Source organism: Marmota flaviventris, chromosome 9 (assembly GCF_047511675.1).
Source record: "Marmota flaviventris isolate mMarFla1 chromosome 9, mMarFla1.hap1, whole genome shotgun sequence".
In the NCBI taxonomy this organism is placed as follows: domain Eukaryota; kingdom Metazoa; phylum Chordata; class Mammalia; order Rodentia; family Sciuridae; genus Marmota; species Marmota flaviventris.
The window spans coordinates 31,355,106-31,381,275 of NC_092506.1; the positions used below are offsets into that span (position 1 = coordinate 31,355,106).

The 26,170-nt window shown below is 37.6% G+C and overlaps 1 protein-coding gene and 1 non-coding gene across 3 annotated transcripts in view; both read left to right on the top strand.

The window, feature by feature from the left end:
* Nucleotides 1-4,730: 4,730 nt before the first annotated feature.
* The window catches only part of Fbxo3 (F-box protein 3), a 31,551-nt gene continuing 10,111 nt past the window's right edge, over nt 4,731-26,170 (top strand). For both annotated transcript variants that reach the window (XM_027936475.2, XM_027936476.2), the window contains exons 1-7: nt 4,731-4,865; nt 8,962-9,051; nt 11,391-11,554; nt 19,573-19,687; nt 20,904-21,108; nt 21,785-21,830; nt 25,326-25,410. In XM_027936475.2, the coding sequence (XP_027792276.1) occupies nt 4,762-4,865; nt 8,962-9,051; nt 11,391-11,554; nt 19,573-19,687; nt 20,904-21,108; nt 21,785-21,830; nt 25,326-25,410 (809 nt within the window). In that variant the 5' untranslated portion in view covers nt 4,731-4,761. The remainder of the gene's footprint in view (nt 4,866-8,961; nt 9,052-11,390; nt 11,555-19,572; nt 19,688-20,903; nt 21,109-21,784; nt 21,831-25,325; nt 25,411-26,170) is intronic.
* LOC114093861 (small Cajal body-specific RNA 21) lies at nt 16,050-16,188 on the top strand. The gene has a single exon (XR_003582947.1). It is a non-coding gene; the product is annotated as a small Cajal body-specific RNA 21 (non-coding RNA).

The following is a 26,170-nucleotide window of genomic DNA, read 5'->3' on the forward strand; positions in this document are numbered from 1 at the left end:
AAAAAATAAGTGACATTTGGTGAATTCAGGAATATTTAAAGTTTCTGCCTGAGAAGGGAGCAAGCAACCAAGTCCCAGAACTCAGTTTGAATAGTTGCTAGAACTGTGCCTATAAATCTTTTACATCCCTTTCATGGTTCTCATTGGCCATGAAATTGGCTGTGGTTTTGCTCCATGGGAGCAACTAAATCCATTCTTCATCACCCCAGTACTTTTCTCCTTCTCCCTGATCTCAGACACTGCTGAATTTTCCTGGGCTCTGAAGAGGTGGGTCTTCTTACCAATCACCAGCAGCCTTTCAGCTCAGGTGTTTTTTTGTTTTGTTTTTGTTTTTTGATTTTTTTTTAGGGGGGAGGTGCACTTATTTTGGGGAATTAAGGTCTCAATGTTGTCCTCCCGTCCCTCATTTACAGGGCTCCCAGATGGCTCCAAAAACACGTAGCTAGCCCTGAGTCAAAGTGGAGCTTGGGGCACAACCGACATGTAGCTGCAGTTCAGAGGCTGAGGGCACAGAAATCCAAGGCTACTACTATAATTGCAAATTGGAAGTCAGGGCTCAACAGAGAAGGAGGAGAATGTAGAAGATCCTCTTGCCCCATTCCATTGCCCATCCTAGCTTTCAGCTCTCTTGTCCCATTTATAGGACCCCCTAGGATTAGGCAGAGTAAGACTGACACATCCCAGAAAGAGGCCAATGGAGCTGGACCCTGGACTATTGTGTTTTACATATGGGGAGGGGGTACATCTAGCCCATTATTTAGAAGAACTCTCTAGAGCTCAGCATCTCCTGACTTCCTGTCATACCACAAGCTAACTCACTCTGCTGAGGCAGCCAGTTACTAAACCACGAAAACGAGGGGGAAAATGAATGTCCAGGGCCATTTGGATCTGTCTGTCCCCAACAAGTTTTTAGGGAGTATACTTTTCACCTTCTGTTTTCTTCTCAGTTCCTCAGCCCAAATGCTACACATGATAAAATGTGAATTAATGTCTGAAGAATTTATCTGAATGGCCCTTGGGAACTTCAAAGCCAAAGCTACAATGTGATTACCAAGAAGTTGGGTATTGTCTGGTAAGGACTGTTCTAGTCAAGGTGACACTGGGGTCCGGAAGGAACATGTAAGTATATTTATTTCTCAAGCTTTATTCATTCTATTCCTGAGAAAAAAGGAAACTTTAAAAATAAATTCCACATACAAACATAGGAACAGCAGCCATAGGCATGCTTAGTCATGTCTGGTTGCAATGGATAAGGAGTTATAAGGGGCACTGGTCATAGGCATGCTTAGCAATAATTGGTTGCAATTGATAAGGAGCCAGCTCCATGGACATGCAAAAAGAACATGCTCTGTTGCAATTACATCATCTCACTGGACATGACCAATGGACATTGGGTGAAACCAATGTCTCACTAGGTGTAACTAATAACCAACGAACAACACCAACTTGGAATTATGTTTCAACTGTTTGTCTTGCCACATCAAAGAACTTTGCTCTGAGGACATCAGTGAGACTTTCCGCCTTGCTGTCTGTCCCCAGATTGAATCCACTATTCCCTGACATCCAACAGTCGGCTGGAGAGAACCATCAGACAACAACAATGTCTGCTCTTTAGTTAAGAGAAGTTGCATGGCATCAGGACGTAATTTGGGGCTCGTGGTTGCCCTAGGATTGTGTGATTTGTTTATAGTGTTTAATTAGTGTGCATTGAATGCTAGTTGGGATGCTCCAGCACACCCACACTTTTTGCATTAACTGTGTTTGCATTGGTGTGATCAAATACTTGCTTGCATTTAAAGACAATCCTCGATTAATTATAAATAGCGCTGCTCACAAGAGTTGCTTAGGGCCTTGCTAAATTGCTAAGGCTGGCTTTGAATTTATGATCCTCCTGCCTCAAACTCCAAGTTGCTGGGATTACAGGTGTGCACCACCATGCCCAGTTCCTTCCCCTCTTCTAAAGCATAGAAGACCTGGATTAACAAGTCCTGGGCTCTTCCTTCCCACCCCTTTGTCCAGCCATTATTGGTGGTAGAATGGGGTCAATAGGAAGCCAACACCCAGGAAAGGAAGGGCTGTCCTGGATCCTAACTACCTGCATTGCTTCCCCAACCTCCTTCACCTGTCTCATAACATGTTGGAGAGAAAATGAAGTCTGGGTTGAGGCTACCTCCTCAGGAAGGCCTGGTCTGTGGCACAAGGGGCTGGCAATCCAATGGTATCTTCCAAAGAAGGAATGGCAGAGGGTGGCAGTATAGAAAAGACAGGCTGGAGGAGCACAGTGGGAACTCTGGGCCCAGTCACGAGGGAGAAGCAAGTCATTCATCTGACTTGCTTTTCACCTTTTAGTGGTATTCATGGTGGAAATTTTTTTTTTCTTTTTTTTGGTACTGGGGATTGAACTCGGGGCCCTTTTCCACTGAGTTACATCCTCAAGCCCTTTTTATAATTTTGTATTTTGAGAGAGGGTCTCACTAAGTTGTTCAGGGCCTCACTAAATTGCTGAGGCTGGCCTTGAACTCGTGATCCTCCTGCTTCAGACTCCCAAGTCTTTGGGATTTCAGGCATGAGTCACCACACCCAGCTGAGAATTAACCATTTAAAAATAAATAAAAGCATAAAAACATGTGTTCAGAGATACAGATCTTCCCTTTTGCTTTAGACTTTACTATGGCTTGCATGGCCTTATTTGATTTTGTTTTTATATAAGATTTCAGTGTTTTGTTTATTATGGATTTTTTTTGCATCAAGTTTGATTTTTTAAAGACATGGCATTAAAATGTTATTTCTCATGATTACTGAGGTGTTTTTTTGGCACTTCTCTTCTGTTTTATGCCCCAGACAAGTGCCTCTCTCACCTCACCTTAGTCCTGGTCAAGACAGTAATATAACTTCATTTTTTGGTCTTCTGTATTAGGTCACAGCTTAGAGCAAGTACAAGAGCAATGGGATAGTAGAAACAAATGCAGTGTACCTGAAAACCCCACCAGCCTTTGGATTTAAAATAAGTAGCCTATCTGAGAGAGAAATAGAAATAAGCAGAAATTAGGATCAATTGACTTTATAAACATTTACCTACATAACAGGCATGATTCCCTAGTAAACAGAAAAGACTGCTGTCTTGGGCCAACCTGGATTTAAATTTTCTACTTATCAAATGCCATACTATGTCCTGAGTTTACAAGGATAAATAAGTCTTGAGTTTACAGTTTGGAGAGACAAACAAAGAACAAACAACCTGAACCCAATTCAGTAAATAATATATATGCATAAATACTTTGGAAGTTCAGAGATATGGGCAAGAGGTTATTTCATTTTTCTGGGCAAGAGTAGGGGTTATAACTATAAAAACAAAACCATAAATAGAAGGCATTAATGACCGAGAAAATATTGAACCGAGAAAATAGACTTTTTTGGAGAGAGTGAAGGAGTTTATTTGCACTTTTCCAAATACCAGAGAAACTTTCTCCAGGACATGACAAGAGAAAATTTAAATCCAGGTTAGTTCAAGAACTAGTTTGGCAAACTTAGTGACTGCTGTATGTATAAGCTTGGGAAATATTTATTGGATATCTAGCCAGGCACTTGATAAAAACAAAGGGTTATTATCATCTTTAATTCACAGTAGGAGGGCTGGTTTTTAGAGATGAGGAGCAGGCTCATAGAATTTAGATAAGGTTAATTCGTCCAACATGTCACTATTAGTCAAATAAATGACAGGTACGTGAAGTCCAGGTCTTCACGAACTCCCCAAGCCCTCACCTATCCCTACACCATACTGCTCCTAGAAAAACAACGGGAAAGAAATCCGACAAGGCATGTGTTCTTTGGTTCAGGATCTGTTACACTTACTTCTTCCACTCCCATTTTAATACCATCCTGGCAAAGCTGAAGAAACAGCCATCTTGTGCCTCTGTCATTATGCCCTCCGGGGGTCTCAGTGCATCCCTCTAATCCTCAGAGATCTAAACCTTAGCCAAATAAATGAATTAAAAAATCCATTTACTATGTACTTTGCATTGCCCTAATAGGCTGACAAATAGCCAAATTAAGCGTCAGAGCCGACACTTGAGTCAGTCTTAAGTGTACTTGTTGCTTGAGGAGGGGATGGTAAAATTATGCCCTCGACGATCTTGTGCCAGCTGGGAAGACGAGCCTTCTTCAGCGTCCCTGGCTGATTCCTAGTCTTGCTCTAATCGAATGGACAAGCCTCGGACCAGCCCTGCTGTGTGGGAGGGACACGTGCGACCAGGGAGGCTGAAGTGGGAAACGAAGAGTTCCTGGTTGGGAAAACGAAGAGTAGCGATGGGTTTCGGGGCCCAAGGGCTGGGAGTAGTTAGTGTGCGGTGCGATTTGGGGTAGTTAGTGTGCGGTGCGATTTGGGGTGAGATTTTGAGGATTCCGGGTGTAAATTTGCCCATGAGGGACTGAGGGGCTGCAACAGAGGATTCGGGAACAAAGGCTGACAAAGATCTGGGCAGGTTTAGGAGCTGCAACGAGAGGAGGGATCAGGGTAGGTGGGAACACCAGCAGAAGCAAATGCTGCCACGGAGAATCCAGCGCCCGCCCGCAGCCTGCAGCGGAGGCGGAGGCGGGGGCGGGGCCTCCCCGGGAGCCGCCCCGGGGACCGCCCTGAGGGCGGGGCTAGCTGGCAGTTACATAACAAACCTGTGCGAGCGGATGGGGAGCGGCTCGGGCGGCGGCGGGGGCGGGGCTGGGGCGGGGCTGGGGCGGGACTAGGCTTGCACCGGGCCAGGCAAGATGGCGGCCATGGAGGCCGAGACGGTGCCTATGACCCTGGAGTCGCTGCCCACCGATCCCCTGCTCCTCATCTTATCCTTCTTGGACTACCGGGACCTAATCAAGTAATAGGGCGGTGCGCATAGCCGGGGTGGGAGAAAAGGCGGTGAGGCAGGAGGGAAGGAGGCTGGGGACGCCGACAGGACTGGACCCTAGCGGCACCAGAAGGTGACGCCAGGGCCGCCCTTATCTTGCAGAGCCAGGGGGGCCGGGGGAGACCGGGCGGAGAGGGCCCGGCCCTGGGGTCTTCTTCCCGTTCAGGCCTCAGGCCCCAGGAGACAAGAGCTCTCTCTCCCAGGCCTCGCCGAGGCCCAATTGCAGGGAGGGAGAGAGCGCCCGGGTGCCGCCCCGCCGCGATCCGTGGACCACCGCTGGTTCCGCAGAGGCCCTTCTGGGTCTGGCCCAGCCCTGGACGCCCTAGATAAACCCCTGTCCTGGCGGTCGCTTGTCTCTGTTGGCCTCCTCGCCTGCAGAATCCTTTGCCAGCGTGGGCAGGTAGAACGCGCGAGGAGGCAGGCGACCCCTGACCCCCCAGGTGCCGCACCCGTCACCGTGGTCGCTGGCAGAGGTTACTTCGGACTTGTGTGTTGAGAATTGTTTTGTTCTCAACTGTCCTCCTTATGACTGGACGCTGGAATTTTTGTATTTTGGTTCTGACTTCCGGTGATGCGATACAGGTGACTGTCTTTCCCAGGGTTTCCCACTTTAGAGCATCTGTTCCAAAAATAAACACCGGTTGCTGGTAAAGGTGGTTCAGTTCTTTTAAAAAATTGGGATAGTCTGGAATGGAGGAAGAAAAGGCGCTTCCTCGACCCCCCGGGTGTCAGGATTGTTTACATCCTTGACAGCGTGGCTTTGAGTTTCTTGTGCTACCTACCATGAATGTTTGCAGAGGAGACAAAGTCGCTCTCTGTACTGGTAGGCAAGGCCTGTTTGGATTTTTTTTTTTTTTTAATAACCGTTGGTTCTAGCCGTTGATGATTGTGGTTTGTGTTATTAAGGGTCCTTATAGGTATACATATTACTTGGAGTTAACAGATAGCTAGATGTTGGTAGGCCTAGCTAAGTGGTTTCAGAGGGATATCTCTAGTTTCTTTCTGGCACCTCTACTAGTACCTGCTACTGCTTTTATTTTTCTAGAAAAATGATTTTTTTCCCCTACTCAGGCTGTATTAAAGAAGAGAAATAGTTTTTCTTCAGGAAAGGCTGTTCAGCTCGAACTGCTTTAATCTGGAATATTCTGTTGCTATGACCTCTTGCTGTCTAGACACCCCACCCCCTTTTGATTGCTGCCAGAGTGATCGTCCCAAGACACATCTGGCTGTCATTCTCAGTACGAATAAAAACCTTAAAAACCTTCATTACTCCTTATTTACAGATTGTAACCTAAACTTGTGGGGCATATAAGGCTTTTATCATCTGGCTTATTTTCTAAGGCCTTTCAGATAGCAGAAGCAAATGCAGTGTACTTGCTTCTTTTTCATTTTGTGGCTTAAGCTCTTGACCTTGCTGGAAATATCTTGCTCCCCTCTTAACCTGACAAGGTGAAATTCCTCTAAGACCTTCCTTTACCTTCTTCCTTCCTGTACAGAATTTATTTGCCATACCAAAAATATGGTGTGTTCTCAAATGTAAAAAATGTTTTTATCTTTATATTCATCATTTATTCAAAAGATTTTTGTTTTTTGGAGTACCTTCGGTGTGCCAGCCTATTAAATGTTAGGGATACAATAGCGAACCAGGCAGATAAGGTATCTCATGGAGCTTACAGACTAATAGGCAAGATGGAAAGACAAGTACATAAGAGGTGCTTAGTGCTTGGAGGGAAATAGATTGCTATGTTAAAAAGTTGGGAAGAAGAGACAATCGACTCACAGCAGAAGGAGCTGCCATATATGAAGCAAGGCATAGTGCAGTACTGGCAGAGGGAACAGTGTTTTCACTGAGACTGATGGGACTTTAACAGCATGGCCTATTGGAGGAGCTAGAAGGCTGGTGTTGTTGGAGGTAGGCAGTGACTCACAGGCAGACTGACTTGAGGCTGGTGAGATCATGTAGGATCTTGTGAGCCAGAGGGAGGAGATTTTATTCTAAATGCATTAGGTAGCAATCAGAATTTTAAACAGATGCACCTGACCCCTTGATAAATGCTTGTGGAAATCAGTTGAGTTGAATACTATTGAATTTTATGCACAGACGTGTCCATGTACTTAAGCTTCATCCTTGTACCATATAGTCCAACTTAACAAATGTCCAGCCAATTGCCAAGCACTGACAGGTTTAGGACGTGTTTGTTCAACTGTATTGGTTTAGATTGGATTAATTCACTGGGCTCTTGGTATAATATCAGTTACATAGTTTCTCCATTCCAGGTTGATTTATCACACACCATTTTCTACCTTCATTGTGTGTCACAATAACCAGTGGCAAGTTTTTTTTTAATAAAAATTTTTCTTTTATTAGTGCATTGTGGTTATAATAGTTATAACCAAACTATAATAGTTTGATTTATTTTGACAAAATCATATGTGCATGGAATTTGATTTACTCCATTTCAATACCTAGTGCTCCCTTTGTCCCTTCCTTCTTTTCCACTCCCACTTCCTGTCCTCTACTGGTCTTCCTTTCACTTATTTTTTTGGGCAGGGGGTACTGGGGATTGAATTTGGGGATGCTCAACCACTGAGCCACATCCCCAGCCCTATTTTGTATTTATTTAGAGACAGGGTCTTACTGAGTTGCTTAGTGCCTTGCTTTTGCTGAGGCTGGCTTTGAACACGAGATCCTCCTGCCTCAGCCTCCCGAGCCACTGGGATTATAGGCATGGGCCATTGCTTCCCGGCTCACTCATTTTTTTTTCTTTGGCACTTTATAGATATGAACAGTGGTGGAATTCACTGTGGTATGTTTATACATGCATATTGCATAATTTTTGTCAGATTCATTCTATAATAGTGGCACTTTTTAAACATCCCAATGCCTAGGGTACAGCTCTCACTTTAAGCCAACTGAATCAGACCCTAGAGCAGTAGTTTTCAACCTTGAAGTGCATCAAAGTCACCTTTGGTTCTCATTCCCAATTCTTTTATGTTGTTTAACTATTGGGGCAAGTAGAGGGAGAGTAATCAAGAATAGAGAAAATGGAACCTGAATTTGTAAAACTAGAGGAATTCTTGTGTTGACAAAAGTTAGTTTGGTTATTCCCTGAGCTCAACAGAAAAGGAAGAGGATGCTGTTTCTATAAAATTTGAAAATCAAAGGCTGATATGTTTATCATAGATAGATCAGTTTTTAACATGCCTGCTTTTGGCCTTTTGACAAACTCCATGTAATGTAAGATTTCATGAGTTGATTAGTTATTGCCCAAGTGAGATCTTTGTATATCTACTTTCTATAAGTTATGATTTCTAAAGGATAGAAATCCACTTTCCTAATCTTAGGTTCAGTTCTTTTTTACAAATTAATTATGTAGGGTAGCATTATGGGATTAGAGCATTATTGTGTTGGAAATCTCAATATAATAAGAAAATCATGTGCTTCTTGTAGTTCATGTTGTAGGGCAGTTGATAACTTGTATAGCCATAAATGCCAAATAGAACTATAATGATGTAGATATTCTTTTTAGGGGTGGACTATCCAATAGTTGCTTTAATGAAAGAATATTTTTTAGCTACAGTATTTTTTTCCTTTAAGAAAAAAATTAGAACAAAGCAAAGGGCCTATACATTTAGTATCATACATCTTACAGATCTTAAAAAATACATGAAAACCACTTTGTTTACACCTGAATAATGTTTCTTCCAATACATAGAGATAATTACTATTCTGATAATTACTACTCTGATAAATGTAGAAAAGCTCCTTGATTTGATGTTAACTCTAATTTTATATGTATTTATTTTTAATAGACTCTTGGAAATTGCAATTGTAGTGGTTTCAGGATTTATGTGTGAATCAAAATAGTTAAGATTTTACTACTCACAAGGGGTTATACTAACACATTAAACAAAATTTAGAAAGTATTTTTTGTATTTATAAGGATAGCAAAAGGAAAATAAGTAAAAGGAATAAAACAATTTAATAAAGACTATTTTCATCTTTACTTTAAAAATGTTTTTAAAATTTTTATTTTGTACTAATTGTGAATTTGGTTACCACCAGTTGTTGCTATGTCAGTCGAAGACTTAGCCAGCTATCAAGTCATGATCCACTGTGGAGAAGACATTGCAAAAAATACTGGCTGATATCTGAGTAAGTATTCAGGGAACAGGTATTTTTTTATGTGTGAATGGGGTGGGGGGATTAAATTTTTTAGAATAAAATTTCAACTTATGTTTTAATAGATTTGTAATAATTGTACATGTTTATGGGCTGTGGTGTAATAATTTCATACATGTGTATAATGTATATTAATCAAATCAGGCTAATAGTATTTTCCTCTCCTTAAACATTTATCATTTCTTTGTATCCGGAAACTTCTTTTCGTTCTTTATAAAATGTTATAAAATATATAATGAATTGTTGCAAACTACTATGCTATAAAACACTCAAACTTATTCCCTACTTAACTGTATCTTGGTACCTGTCATTCAGCTCCATCTGATTCCCCTCTGTTCTCTCCTTCCTAGCAGCTGATGGGGAACATGCATTCTCAAAACTTGATCCTTATAACACTATTCTGTTTTCTCTCTAGACTGTATCTCTATATCTCTAGACTGTATCTCTGTATCTCCTCTGATGGCTGTTCTTGTGCCTGCCGATAATGTTGGTATTCTCAGTTCTTGGTATGCTCAGTTCTTGGCCCACCATTCTCTCCCTCTGTGAACTCTGCATGTGTTGTTCCAGTTCCTGGTGACCACTTGAGAGTGCTCCTAACTCCCAGACCTGAGTCTCCCCACTGACATCCACCACCCAACCCCAGGCTCTAGGCTGGTTGTCTGCTAGACTTTTCTCTTGGCTGTTCCACACAGGTTAACAAATTTGAGAGAATAAAAGTGTAGATAAACAGTGAGAGTTGGGAAAGGTGAAAGAAAAGATGGGAATACTAACAACTTTCTTATCAAGGATAGTAACAAAAGTTGGGGAAGAAGTAGAAGTTTATTATTTAAAGCTGCAAGCTTTTAGATCTATCAGACTAAACATTAATAACAGAGCTGTCTCATGTACAGAGGAGGAACTGGGAAGCGGGTATTTGAAGTATTGCTCTGTCCCTATCTTTCACTTTGAGATATTAACTTATAGTTCCTTTGAGGGGTAGGGCTTAGAATGGGAAACTAGGTTTGTTTTTTTTTTTTTAACCACAAGTCCTTTGGTACTTTTAAATTACTTTTATTTTATTGTTGTTGTTATTTTTATTTTTTGTGGCTCTGGGAATGGAATCAGGGCCTCATACATATTAGGTGAGTGTTTTACCACTGAGCTGTCTCCAACCCAGTTCTTGAGTACTTTTTAGTTTTTAATATGTATGTATAATTTAGATTAATAAAAAGATGCTTCCTTTTTCTCTTTAACCCCCATTTAAAAAAAAAAAAAAAAAAAAGCCTACCTCATTTTGTTCTTTTCCCAGTCCTAAACCTATCCTTTTGTGTTTCTAGTCTTCATGACAGCTGCATCTGTCTAGGCATCCAAGCCAGAATTAGGAATCATCTTTGATCTCCTGTCTTACATTCTTTCAGTTACCTTCCTGAGGTTAGCTTCTGTATATTTCTCAAGTCTTCCTATTCCTTTCACCTCGCTTAGTTCAGTTCATCTTCTCTTACCAGGACTATTGCAAAACCTTCCTAACTCCTCTCTATGCCTCTAGTTTATATCCCTCAAATACCCCTATTAATCTAAAACCACAATTCTGCTTTTTTTTTAATATTTATTTTTTAGTTGTAGGTGCACACAATATCTTTATTTTATTTTTATGTGGTGCTGAGGATCGAACCCAGTACTTCACACATTCTAGGCATGCATTCTACCACTGAGCCACAAACCCAGCCCCAATTCTGCTTTTTTTAATCTCCCCATTGAACTCCTTTAGTGGCTCTACGCTTCCTACAGGAGAAAGCCAAAGCTCATTAGTATGTGACCTTCAGGTCCTCTGTGGCTGTTCTGTCTTCTCCCACTTATACTTTATTCTTTCTTCCAAAAAAAGTGTCTTTATGTTTTATGCCTTCAGTGGCTAAATGTTTGCAGAATTATACCAAATTGAAATGTTGAAATATATAGTTATTTTAATCCTTTGTGATTCTCTGGCTTATTCTGTTATTATCATTAGATTCTAAGTGTTCTCTAAAATAGAACATACCTTTTTAAATTTTGTAGGGGTACTGTTCACATTATATTTTATTAAGGATTAGAAAACTTAGAAAAAATTAAGTAGAAAGTAAGAAAATAGTGACTCAATCCCATCATGTCACCAGTAATTCCTATTACAATTTTTGAGGTATGTATCACTTTTTGTTATCTAGTCTCCCATTGTGGCTAAAATAAGTGAAGAAGAAAGGCAAATCACAAACTCCCAATAAAGTGTGTTGGTAAGTGTTGAAAATATATCCTGGTATTATTTGAAAAGATTTTTAATCTCATTTTAAAAATCTGTTTAGGGAAGAGAAAACACGGAAGAATCAGTGTTGGAAATCTCTCTTCATAGATACTTACTCAGATGTAGGAAGATACATTGATCATTATGCTGCTATTAAAAAGGCCTGGGATGATCTCAAGAAATATTTGGAGCCCAGGTGTCCTCGGATGGTCTTATCTCTGAAAGGTACTGGAAATGCAGAATCCCCCTCCCCCCATTTGGCTACTGTTAGTATAAATAGATTATTTTAAGTAACTTTGAATCTATTATCTGTGCAACTGTGCTAATCTAACCTTGTCTGTAATTTCACTAGTCACATTTGGCCAAGGAAGCAGAATACCAATATTATTAAATGCACCTGTGCTGTAGAGCCTGCCCTGTTTTTGTTCAGCCTTGGGACCCACATTGTTATTTACTAGAAGAGAAAGCTGAACAACTCCTTTCATCTTTTTGTTTGTTTTATGTAAAGAAGTTAATAATGCTATGCTAATGCTAAGATTGTTTAACTATTGTGATTTCTTTTCTTTTTTTTTTTGTGCTGGGGATTGAATCCAAGGCTTTGTGTATGCTTGGCAAATGCTTTACAACTGAGCAGCATCCATAGCTCTTCTTATTTTTTTATTTATTTTGAAACAGGGTCTTGCTAAGTTTCTTAGGCTGACCTTGAACTTGCTAACCTTGAACTTGCCTGAGATTACAGGCTTGCCCCACCACGCCCAGCTTATCATTTCTTTTTGAAAGTTTTTTTTTCTTTTCTTTTTTTTTTTTTTTTGTGTGTGTGTGTTTGTAGTACTGGAGATCAAACCAAGACTTCACCCATACTAGGCAAATAGTGAGCCAATGAACTACCCACAGCCCAACAGATAATTTTTTATTTGAAAACTTTGCATATAGTATCGGCATTCTTTTTATTTTCAGTACAAGTAAATGTTAATCTAATATTTGGAAAAATCCTGGGTCTTTAAGAATATAAGAGCAGTATAATAAAACTTTATGCTTATTTTGATATTTACACAAAGTGGTGAAACTAAGATTTCAGCTGAGGTTTATTTGGCCCCAGAATTCTGTGTACTTTCTACTATACTATTATTGTCCAATTTCAGTAAGAAATATTAACAAGTTATAGTAATTTTATTGGTTAATTAATACCAATGAAAATGCATAGATATATTGCCACTTATCTGCTTTGTCTTCTAACATTTTTCAGATTTCTTCAATGAAAGAAATGTACACGTTTTGGTTTTATTAAGCTAAAATTGGAATCCATTCTCAAATGTTTTCCTTTATTTAGAACCAATATCTCTTTTGAAATAGCATTTCTTTTCTCTTTCATATTTCCATTATAATTTCCTATGCAAATATCACTTTCATACCCATTGTGTCTAAACTGAATTTCTAGAAGGTAGAAGAAAATTATTTCAGTAGAGAGGGAGTAGAGTAGAGCTTTGAAGAAAAGAACCTTGGTTAGTATTTTTAATAACATGTTTGCTAGGAAGAAAAGAATAATATTATTCTGCTGGTATGTGGTATGAAATATTTCAAGAGGACAATAATTCTGAAAAACAGGTATTTAGTGGTGATAAGTTAAATAGGTAATAGCTTGCAGTAGCTATTATTTATTAAGTATAAGCTAGGCATTAAATTTAATATTTTGTGAGAATTCACTTAATTTGCAAAAATCCTATGAGACAGGTTATTCTATCCCCCTGCCCCTGACCTCCAGTGCTGGGACTTGAACCTAGGGACACTCTACCACTGAGCTATATCCCCAAAATATTTTTTGTTTTGAGACAGAGTCTTGCTCAATTGCCAAGGCTAGCCTTGAACTTGGGATCCTCTTGCCTCAGCCACTAAGCCCAGCTGTATTTTTGTTTTATAGGGGAGCTACCTAAGGCATTAAAAAAATGACATTGTTTTCCTTCACAAAACAAAAGGTAAAGCCGGGTATTGAATATAAGGCTGACTCCCACCAAATTGGTTGAAAGGAGAGAGGATCTATCCTATTTTGTTTAGAATGTCTTAAGTCTCTTTAAGGTCTAGTCCAGTATTAGGACATTTGGAATATGAGAATGTAGACAGCTTCTTCTCTTTTTTTTTTTTTTTTTTGTTGTTGTTGTTTTGCATTCAGTTTGGTATTCCTAGGCTCTGCTGTTTTGTACCTAGCAGTTGGAGGTAGGGTTGTCAGAGAACTCCTTGACAGTTCCTGCTTTACTGCCAGGTGCCAGTTCTCAAGGACTTGCCTTGAGTGGAACAGGATAAAAACCCTTGGTATCTACAGTGCTGGGAACTCTAGGAGCTCTGGGCATATGAAGTTTACAATTTTAGCAGGAGTCTAGCTGCTCACCTCAGATGCCTCATTCCCTGATTCAATTTCAAAGTTATAGAAGTGGCAGATAAGAAGGATGATTGGTGAGTAAACAGGCATTAGGCTTGGGACACATTTTATGAAGCGTACCTTCAAATTTCATCTTTATCTTACGTGTTGGTTTAGAATTTTGGAGTTGAAAGAGCATTTAGAGATCATTTAGACCATGGGCTGGCAAACTTTTTCTTTAAAGAGCCAGATTGTAAATATTTTAGGCTTTCTGGGACACATGGTCTGTTGTTCAACCTTGCTATTTCAGAAAAGGAGCCATAGACAATACATAAGCAAATGGGTATGGGTAGGTTCCAATAATACTTTATTTATAGAAATAGGCAGCAGGCTAGGATTTTTAGCTTGTGGACTACAATTTGCCAATCCCTAGTTTATACTAGCACACTCATTTTGCAGGTGAAAAAGGGCCTAGTGTAAGGCCCTATAACTAGTAGTAAGTGATGGAGGTAGAAGAACTCCAATCTGGGTTTCTTGGCTTCTGGTAGCCTTTCACTGCTTCCTCATTTGAGTAGGTGAAGGGGGAAGGGAAGTGAATGAATATTTGTTAAGTACCAGTAAAATACTTTATTAAATAAGCACATGAAATCTTATATAATCCTCACTATAATTCTCTCAGGTGGGTGGTGGTATTACATTCCCATTTGCAGATGAGAAAACAAGCTGAAATAACTTTCCAGTCAGTAAGTAGTAGAGCCAAGATAAGAACACTGACTGTCTGGCTTCCAAATTCCTTGCCTCTTTCAATCTCGATTTTACCATATTATAAATATCTATTTCTTTACATTTCTCTTTTTTTATGTATTGTTTTGTTTTTACTTTTTTCTCTTCTCAAGAATTTCTTAGTTTCTTAATTTTATATGTTAAATATCTAATATCTACAAATGTTAGTTTATTTAGTTCAGGCATTCAGCTTGGTGCCTTATAAACTTTTTGTTTTATTAGAGTAGTTTTAGGCTTATAGAAATGTTGCAAAGATAGTTCTATATATCCCTCAGTTTCAGTTACTCCTAATATTCCACCATATGGGACATTTATCAAAACTAAAAAGTTATCATTAATATGTTGCTACTAACCAAGCCTTAGACTTCATTTGGATTTACCCAGGTTTTTTTTTTTTTTTAATTTTTTTTTATTAATGTCCTTTATCTGTTCCAGGATCTTGTCTAGAATAGCACACTGTATTTAGTTGTCATGTTTCTGTAATTGTCTATGGCGGTTTCTCATTCTGTCATTCCTTGTCTTTTTATGACTTTGACAATTTTGAGAAATACTCATTAGGTATTTTGTAGAAAATTCCTCAAATTGGTTTTGTCTGATATTTTACTCAACATTAGACTGGAATTATGGATGTTCAGAAAGATTCTTGCAGAATTGAACTACCTCTCCATCACATATCATACATGGGTACAATAATGATGTTAATGGATGTACAGAAATGTGCACAAATCACAGGTGCTCAACTCACTGAATTATTCAAAGTGAACATGTTCCTCATAATACTCTCCAGATCAAGAAAGAAGAGTCTCATTTCTACCTAGAAGCCTACTGATATCTCTTGCCTTTTTTGTAGAGTCAACCAACTGTCCTGATTGCTAATGCCAGCAATTTTTTTTCTCTTTGAACTTGATATAAATTGCATAGTTAAGTATGTATTTCATATGAATTGTTTTTGTTTTGGTTGTGAGATTAAATGCTGTTGTGTTTAATGGTAGTATTAGTTAGCTTTTCATTGCTCTGACAAATACCTGGAAGGAATTATTTTGGCTCATAGTTTCAGAGGTTTCAGTCCATGATTGGCTGACTCCAAGGCAGAAACATCATAGTGGTAGGGAGCAACAGAGGAAAACTTCTTAGCTCATGGCAGCCCAAAGCCTGGTATAGTCATCTGTCCTTGATTGTAGGCAATACTATGAATAGAATTGATCTTACACCTGCGATTGGGCCATTATTATATGAAACAGGTGAAGGAATTTTGCAGATATAATCCCAAATTAGTTGAATTTGAGTTCAACTTTATCAACAGGGAAATTATCTTGAGTGGGTGTCATTTAATCAAGTGAACCCTTAAAAAGGACTGGCCCTTCCTGAAGCCAGAGAGATTCAAAGTGGGAGTGCCACCAGAAGAACAGAATTATACCAATAATCAGTGAACTTGGATGAAGATCCCAGGCAAAAGATTTATAAAATGAGCTAGCAGTCCCAATTGACATCCTGATCTCAGCCTTGCAGGACCTAAACAGAGGATCCAGTTGAGTCATGGCTGGGCTTCTGACCTACAGAAACTAAAATCATAAATGAATGTCTTGGCTCAGTTTCCTGGGGGTGGACTCAGCCTGTTCCACTTCCCCTCAGTCGAGCCTAAAGTAAAGAGGCCAGGTGTCTTCTTATATGGGAGAGATGTTTAAGAAAGGAACCTTACCTGGGCTGTCCTAGCCTCATATTTACTTGAAAAGCAAAAAAAAAAAAAAAGAGGTATTTTAAGCTGCTACTTATAACAGCAATAAAAAAAAATGTATACCCAGTATGCTTGTAGATAGGTCTTTTTTTCCATTTTGGTTCTGTCACTTTAAAAATTATATTTCGAAGCTGTGTTATTAGGTTCATAAAATTAGAATTATATGACCTGTGTAGTGAATTTAACCTTTCTGTCATTAAGAAAAGCCCTCCATTAGCTGCAATAAAGCTGTTTGCCTTAAAGTTGTGCGATTTTAGGAGAGCTATTTCAGCATTTTTTTTCCCTTCTGTATCTATGTAAAGTTTTATCTCTTGTATATAATTGTGTGGTGGTCTTTTTGTTTGGGGGGTTTTGTTTGTTTGTGGGGCTAGGAATGCTAAGCATTTTAACCTGGTCTGTCAGTTTCTTTTCATTAAATTATTTAGTCTATTTGTGTTTAGTGTTTTACTAATGTATTTGAATTTAAATATCATGTTCACTGTTCTTTATGTTCTTCCTAATTATGTTTTGTTCCATTCCTTCCCTCTTTTATATTTCATTTTTAGGGCTTACCTCAGATGTTAAAATGTGCATCCTTGACGTATTAAAGACTAAATGTAAATCAGTGTTTTTACCACTTCCTGGACAATTAAAATTGAACTTTGGAGTACTTTCATTCCAGTTCACCTTCCTCCTGCCTTTTGTATTATAGTCTTTTGGGGAGGGGAGTGTTGGGAATAAAACTCAGAGCCTTGACCATGTTAGGACCTTACTCAACCTCAGTCCCTTGAATTATAATTTTTGTGATCTTAATTTTCGGTAGTTTTAAAATCCATGAAAACACTTTATATACATTCACTATTATTTTAGAATAACCTTCATATTTACTTTTTCTGATTGTTCTTCATTCCTACCTATATGTTCATGTTTCCATCTGGGAATATTTTATTTTTCCCTAAATAATTTGTGTGTGTGTGTGTGTGTGTGTGTCTGTCTGTCTGTCTGTCTGTCTGTGGTACTAGAAATTGAATTAAATTCATGATGCTACATCTAGCATTTTATATTTTTTGAGACAGGACTTTGCCAAATTGCCGAGGCTAGCCTCAAACTTTCAATCCTCCTGCTTCAGTCTCCTAAATCCCTGGGATTATAGGCATGAGCCACCTTGCTCAGCTCCTTTTAGTTTTTCTTTCTTTTTTTTTTTTTTTGTATTGAGGATTGGACCCAGAGGTGCTTAATCACTGAGCCACATCCCCAGGCCCATTTTTTATATTTTATTCAGAGACAGGGTCTCCCTGAGTTGCTAAGTGGTTTACTAAATTGCTGAGGCTGGCTTTGAACTTCTGATCTGCCTCATCCTCCTAAACTTTGGATTACAGGCATGTGCTACCGTGCCCAGCAGTCTTTCTTTTAATAGGGGACTGCTACTTCTGAATGTTTTCATATTTTCTTAGTCTAGAAATGTATATATTTCATCTTCCCCAGTGGAGAATATCTTCACTGCATATAGAATTCTAGGCAACACTAATTTTTTTCACCATTCTGAAGACATCCTTCTTCTGACTTCTATTGTTTCTATTGAGAATTCAGTTGTCAGTCTTACTTTGTTCCTTTGAAAGTTGGTTATATCCCCTTTACCCTCCTCTAACTGCTTTTAAGATTTCTCTTTGTTTTTGACTTTCAGCAGTTTCACCAGTGATTTGTCTCAATACAATTGTAGGGTGCTTTTTGTATCATGGTTTGATATTTTCATCAGTTTTGGATATTTTCTGCGACTGCCTCTTCAAAAATGCTGCCTGTTCCTGGTTTTCTTCTTCTTCTCTTTCTAGAATTCCAATGCATGTATCTCAGATCTTTTCATTGTGTCCTCCCAGTGTGTCTTACATTCTTTTTATTTATTAAAAATAATAAATATTAAAAATAATATTAAAATATTACATTATTTTTAAAAATTTTTTATTTTCCCACCTCTTTTTGTCTTCTGATCCAGTTTCCAGTTTATTTTTCCTTTTTCATTTTTTATAATTTGCTGTTAAACCCTTTCAGTGTATTCTTTTTTTAAAAAGAAATTTTTTTGTAGTTGTAGATGGCACAATATCTTTGTTTTATTTATTTATTTATATGGTGCTGAGGATAGAACCCAGTTCCTCACACATGCGAGGTAAGTGCTCAACTACTGAGCTACAACCCCAGTCCCCTTTCAGTGTATTCTTAATTTTAGTTATTATAATCCTTAGCTCTAAGATTTTCATTCAATTTAGTTTTAAATTTCTAGTTCTCTCCTGAAAGTCCTGTCATTTAATTTATTGAATACATCAATTGTCATGTTTCCTGACTTCAGGAACTGATGTATTATAGATTTGGCTGTATTTTTTTCCCCTCGGGTCAGATCTTGGCTTTATGTAGACCTTGGTTTTTTGATTGTTTGCTAGACATTACTTGAGCGTGGGGAATAACATTATTTTCCAGAGATTTATTTCTGCTTTTGATTGGCAGCTCATCCTTGGACAAATCACCTTGTTCCATTCAGACATTGGAATCTGGGCTTTATTCTTTGTGAGGACTGATCTATTTTCATTCACCCCTATCTGTGGGATATGACCCTTCTGGATTCTCGCCAACAAAAACTAGTGTTTTTAAAATCAGTTTGTGTGTATGTGTGTGTGTGTATACATATTTTTTTTTCCACCTCAAGTCAGATCTTGGTTTTATGTAGACCCAGTTTTTTTGATTGTTTACTAGATATCCCTCTCTCTTTCTTTAATTCTTTCTTTTTTTCTTCTTCTTTCTTTTTTTAACCTTTGAGCAATGCAGCACAGCTACCTAAAGTGTTGATCAACTTGGGCCATTGTTGAAAGTGGATATCTTCTTCTCTAGGTGTTTGCTATTCCTTCCTACCTTTAAATAAAATCTAGAATATGTGGCAAGTTTTTAAACATGCAAAATTCAAGTTAGTGGCCTCCTCATAGCATGAACTACACCTGTTCCATATGTTCCCATATTTCACATAAAAAGACTGTGTTAAAACTCTAGAGCAATATCAGTTTAGAGAATTTCTGGTATTTTTTAATTTTTATTTTAAATAAACAGATTTTAAAAATCAGATTTAGAAAAACAAGATCTACCCCAAGCTTTGTTCTGTATTGTAATACAATTATTGTGCATCTCATGGGTACCCATTTCCACATTTTAATGAGTCCTGTTGAGAGGAAACTAAAGAATTTGCTCATTCCATGCTTCAAATAAATTTCAATTCATTTACCTATATTTCAGTAATACAATTTGGACAGAATTCTCTTGTTGAGAGATTGTTTCAGAGGTTAGCAGATAGATTCTATTTCTTTTTAGATTGCTTTGCATCTTCATAATTCTTTCTTTGGTGTGCATTTGCAGAGGGAGCTCGTGAAGAAGACCTAGATGCTGTGGAAGCACAGATTGGTTGCAAGCTTCCTGATGACTATCGGTGCTCATACCGAATCCACAATGGGCAGAAGTTAGTGGTTCCTGGGTAAGGTGTTCAATGTTATGATTATTTTAGTGATGTAAATTACTTTCTAGAATGAAAGTAAATAAATTGTATTTCTAGTTACCCTTAACAGTTAAAGCATATATAAGAATTTCTTCTTCCTCCTTACAGCAGTCATTATACAAAATCTATAACTTGAATTTAAGTTTATCAAAATAAATATATCTCATAAAGATACCATTTCAGGGGCGTTGGGTTCGATCCTCAGCACCACATAAAAATAAAATAAAGATGTGTGTCCACCGAAAACTAAAAATAAATATTAAAAAAATTTCTCTCTGTCTCTCTCTCTCTCTCTTAAAAAAAAAAAAAGTGAAGTCTGGTGAAGGAAGGGGGAAATGAGTAAGAGGGGAGAGGGCTTAAGTATAATTGTGAATATGTTGTAATTAAACTGTTAAGAACTCTTGACATGTTCATCCTGCTATAGGCCAGGTAAATTGTTTGGAGAGTTTGATATAGATTCTATCTAGTCTACATGTTAAAAAAAAAAAAAAGTGATAATTTGGGTCTGCGGATTTAGTTTAATGGTAGAATGCTTGCCATTAAACCCTGGGTTTAATCACCAGTACCAGAAAATTTTAAAAAAAGAAAAGAGTTTTATCTTTTTCAAGTGCAACATATAATTGAATGGCCTATTTAAGACTTCTAAAAAGATGAATCACATTAGGAACCATCAGGTAACCCTTTATCTATATTATTGTCCACATATATGAAGCAAGATTGATTTCTTTTACCTTGCAGATTTCAAGTTTGTGAAATTTGGGACATAGTTGAGGCCAGTTTATCTGATTTACAATGTTTAGCCTGATTATACTGTCTGGTTTCATGAAGTAAACTAAAGGATGTATCAAGATAAAGTTATCAGAGAATTTATCCCTTTAAAAATTAAATTAACCATACATATAGCAAAACACTGGCAAATGAATAGATCATGGCAAGATGGATTCTTTAAAGAAATTACATTTCTTTTTTTTTAAGCTGACATTTAGACAATTTAGACATTTAATTTAAATCAGAACCTTCTGTCTGATCAAAAAGAGTTTGAATATGTAGAACTGTAGTGTTTTGGTTTTCCCTGTTTAGAATTATGCTAATCAGTACTTATAAAGTCATCAGTATGAAATTACTCATCAAAAATATGAAGCACAGCTATTTGTTTGACACTGTGAGTTTTTTCATTTCATTTTCATCTCCTCAGGTTGTTGGGAAGTATGGCGCTGTCTAATCACTATCGTTCTGAAGATTTGTTAGATGTTGATACGGCTGCCGGAGGATTCCAGCAGAGACAGGGGCTGAAATACTGTCTCCCTTTAACTTTTTGCATACATACTGGTTTGAGTCAGTACATAGCAGTGGAAGCTGCGGAGGGCCGAAACAAAAATGAAGTTTTCTACCAATGTCCAGTAAGTAGGAAGTGTTAATGTGGTTTTTGGGATACATACTAACAAACATACAAAGGTGTGCTTTAGATGTTATCAGGGTTGTAGAAGAGATACAGAGCATTGTGCATTTTAGAGCTGATATTCTGACATAATGGTATGGAATGCCAAAAGAAAATTTTACCATGGGCAAACATTGCATGCTATTGTATATGTAGACCGAAAGCTGTGATTTGTGTTAAGACATTTTAAGTTTAAGAGAAAGTAATGAAGAACTTCTTGTTGAAGTAATTAATTGTAACATATGCTTCTGACTTTTAATAAATTTAGCTTTAGAACATCCTAGAATTGTTCAGATCTCTTGACTCTGAAACCAAAAGCCCTTTCTTCTAGGCTAACAAGCCATATATCTTATAACCTCAGCTTCCTAATTATGTTCTTGAAGGAGAATTTCCTAAGTTCACTGGAACAATATTAGCACTATCTAAGTTTATTTTATTGAGAAGTGTCCTGCATTCTTCCAAGGACTTTATAGAAAGAGCCTAAAAAAGTATAAGAACTGGAACTAAAAGTGTGAGGAATATCTGAATGTTGGTTAGAACACTAATTTTTATTATTATCTGTTTTGCCTTGTTCCAAGAAAAGATCCAGGTAATGAAATAAATGTATTTATATCAATTACATTCTTTTTCTCATTTAGGACCAAATGGCTCGGAACCCAGCTGCTATTGACATGTTTATCATAGGTAGGAGAAGAAAAATGTAATTTTTTCCCTTTCCTCCTCCCAGTTTAAAAAAAAAATGAGTTGGTAAAACCTTTACAGTTATGAGCAGCTGGCAGTTTTATACTTGGATGTTTTAGGGCTTTTTTGATTTATAAAGTACTACATGGCAGCTATCATTGGAAAAAAAAATTGTGCCCTATGTGATCTTGTGCTCTTAATGCTCTTATAGATCAGTGAGATACATGGCATTGCTGTATGTGTAGTTTCCTTAACACATACATACATCTTCCATTGATCATATTAATATATAATTGGAGATAGAGTTATATAAAGTGACTTTATACTTTTTCTCTTTTGGTGCTATTGGTGTAGTAAGATAATGAATGATAAATCACAATAGAGACCCAAGAAGCAGCAGTCTTCAAGACCAGTCTGAATTATGTGCTTCAGAAACTCCTTGGCACAACTAGTTTTTCTTGGCCATAAAAGGGTGTTTCTTACAGTTTCCCTTTGGTACTGGAGATTGAACCCAGTGGCACTTTACCACTGAACTACATCCCTTTTTCATTTTTCATTTTGAGACAGGGTCTTGCTAAGTTGTACAGTATAGTCTTGAACATGCCATCCCCTGCCTGAGCCCAGTAGCTGGGATTATAGGTGTGTGCCATCATGCATGGTTTTTAAGAACCTTTCAGTTGGTATGCAAATGCAGCTTACCCTTTTATTCTTTATTCAGTCTTATCAGGTTTACCTTCTATCTATCTAACAGAAGCTTCCTGACCGTCCTGGCTTTTAAAGGCATTGCTGGCACATTAAACATTCCAACATATTAATAGTAAAGAGGGGTTCTGGGAGGGTAGCTCAGTGGTAGAGAATGTGGTTAACATATGCAAGGCCCTGGGTTCAATCACCAGCAGCAAAAAAAAAAAAAGGCCTTGCTGGTTAAGTTGTCTGTATTTACTATTTAATTATATCTTCTAATTGAACTCTTAAGCAGAAAATTAATGTCCTCTTGTTCCATTCTGTGACATAGCCCAGGTTTGTGGCATACTTTATAATATCAAGAAGATCTCACCAGGCGTGGTGGCACATTACCTGTAATCCCAGTGGCTCTGGAGGCTGAGCAGGAGGATCGCTAGTTCAAAGCCAGATTCAGCAAAAGCAAGGTGCAAAGCAACTCAATGAGACTCTGTCTCTAAATAAAATACAAAATAGGCTGGGGATGTGGCTCAGTGGTAGTGTGCCCCTGAGTTACCTGCCTCCTCCACGCCCCCCCCCCAAAAAAAAAAAAAAAAACTTACCTAGTAAGTTGTAAAAAGCTTTTAAATTTAGGCCCTAGCTTTCAACTCACTCTGACTCATGTGGTCTCTGGTTTTAAGTTAAGCACCTTCTGGAGATTGTGCACATGCTGGTTGCCCCCCACCCCCCACCCCTGGCATCTTTGCATGACACACCTTCAGAGATGACCATCACAGCTTTAGCTCAGTAGTGCTACTCAGTTCATGAACTAGAGGCTGCTGGGACAATAAGGTAAGCTGCTGGTAGTCTCTGAGTTTCTTACTCTTAGTTTGGTGTTAATCTGATACAGTACAGAAGAAACCATTGCAACAGAGTACTAACAGTAGTCTGATAATGCTATCATAGAAGCTGGGATTTCTCCTAGGATGGGAGAGCAAGAAAAGAGATGTGAGATCACTGAGGAGAGAGGAAGTGGGAAGTCAGTGCTGGGGAAAGAGCAGTTTCCTTTTATTATCTTGGCAAAACCCACTACTACCAAAGAAATTCACACATGGGCTTAGTTTAGAAGGTAAATTACTTGAGAACATGTAAATTGCATCTGAATTCAATTAGGTTTCAGTTTCATGGGATGATAGCTCTAGGCATTCAGTGCTCTATTAATAGATACTTAAGATGAGCTTAATAGTGAATGCTGCCTACTCTGTTCTTACCTTAAAGAACATATATTGGTTTGTTTTGTAATAAGTTAAAGTACACTTAAGTATATCATGCCAATTTCCTTTTGATGCAAACCATAAAAAATTCATTTCTTATGTGACATTTCATGAGGTACACGAAATGATTTTTAAAACTCTTCAGTGAAATTACTAGTTCTAAAAACGTAAACTTGAGTAAAAATACATTAAAATATGTAAAGTAAGAAATCTAGTAGGAGATGAAAAAGAGGTACATGCAAGGAATAAAAAATAAAATGTAAAATTATACCTTCTATGATTTTTTTCCTCTTTTGTAGTACCTGTGGATCAAACCTAGAGTCTTTTGTGAATTTTAACGATATTATTCATATACCTCCCTAATATCTTATTCAAAATGGATGGCTGGGGCTGGGGATGTGGCTCAGTGGTAGTGCGCTTGCCTAGCATGCGTGAGGCACTGGGTTCGATTCTCAGCACCACATAAAAAAAATAAAATAAAGATATTGTGTCCACCTAAAACTAAAAAATAAATATAAAAAAAATGGATGGCTGATCAACAATCTTTGGACAAAATAGCATTTAATAAATAATGGGTCAAGTCAGATGGGCCATTAGGAGACACTGAGAAAAAAGCCAGCTATTATAGTTTACCTTCTCTTAGTCAGTGCCTTTAAAATTTGAAAGCTTTGTATTCTCAGATTTAAGCTAAATTGTATCTTCTATCATACCCTAAATAAGATAATAAGAACTATACATTTAGCATTTAACATTCAGTTTGGTGGATGCAGAACTGAGTTAATTGAAACCAGATTACAAAGAAATTGATTGAATACATTAATTAAGGGATTAATATGTGTTAGACATTGAGCTGTATTAACAATAAATCACAGGGTCTGATGGAGCTATGTTGTATTACCTAGTTATATAAATATGACTCATCTAAATACTTGTCATTGATCCTATTACTACATTCTGGGTCTGGACTCAGCTGTTCCCATAATTCTTTTCTGCTTCAAGCTGGTCACTGAGAATATAAAGGTCACTGAGCGACTGAATATGTAGTAGTATGCAACTAGACCGCTTTGGGATTGGCCTGATGCCCAGAACTCTACAGTGCCATGTCCTTGGTAGATGACCAGACTAAGCCTGGCTTGTGCCAGAATTTTGAATGTGAGTCAGGATGTAACTGAACCAGTATGTATACTGTTCATCTGCGAATAGGTGCTGGTATTTTTCTTATAGATTCTTCCTAGACATTGCTGTATCTCCTTTGTCTTATGTGTTTTAGAAATTATAGGCAGGTTTTTCATTATTGTACCAGAAAGTGTTATCAAGTACATTTAAAAAATAGTTTGAAGATAGCTGTGGGATTCCCAAACAAAAATTGGGAGGAGGGAGAGGGAGAGAATTCTAAGGAAATAACGTAGATAGAATAGAGAAAAGATATCTCTAAATAGTTCCAGTTTTAGTATCACACCTTAAACATAGAGAAATTATAATTGTTTCTTGTGTAGATTTTGCAAAAATGATTTGTCCTTTTTTTTTTTTTTTTTTCTTATTTTTCTCCCTTTCTGGCTTATAGGTGCTACTTTTACTGACTGGTTTACCTCTTATGTCAACAATGTTGTATCAGGTGGCTTCCCCATCATCAGAGACCAAATTTTCAGGTATTTCATTTGGGGCTTTTTGGATGGAAATGATTAAAATTCAGAAAAAGCCATTCATCACAGATCATGAGATGAAGTTTCCCCAAGAAGGTTAATAACAGAACCTCTCATTATCTTGAATCTTACTATTTTATTCTTAACTTCAAAGCCAAAACATTTAAATACTTAATCAGTTAGGATTTTTCTTATCTTGGAGCATGCAGACAGAAAACTGAATTTAATTTAGAAGCTATGAATCAATATTAGGTATATAGTTTCTCTGGGGGAAAAAAAAGACTCTTTGCCAATGAATAGATTTATTATGAATGGCAAGACAGCAACTCCTGGCAAATATTTTTTATTATCTCTAAATGGAGCATTTAAGGTTATAGTTAGTATTAGAGTTCATAGTAGCTTTTGTGGCAGAAACAATATATTAATTACTTATTAGATGCCTTTGGTATAGAGACAGGAACAGTAGTTTAATTATACATTAGAGGCTCACAGTACATACTTATATATTTTTTATACATTTTTTTCTTGTCAGAGCCATCATTTAGCAGATGTAGCTGGATTTCAGATATTTCCAAAATTTTATTTTTATTTTAGTTTCCAAAATAATTATCAAATGCAATCTATTATTTGAACCACTGGTCATTGTCCTTGATTGCTGTCATTACTAAGCCAGAGTTTAATATGTTTCTAATTTTGTTTTAAATTTAATATGATTTCAATTTAAATTTTCATCCTAAAGTATAAGCAATTGTGCATTGTATCTTTT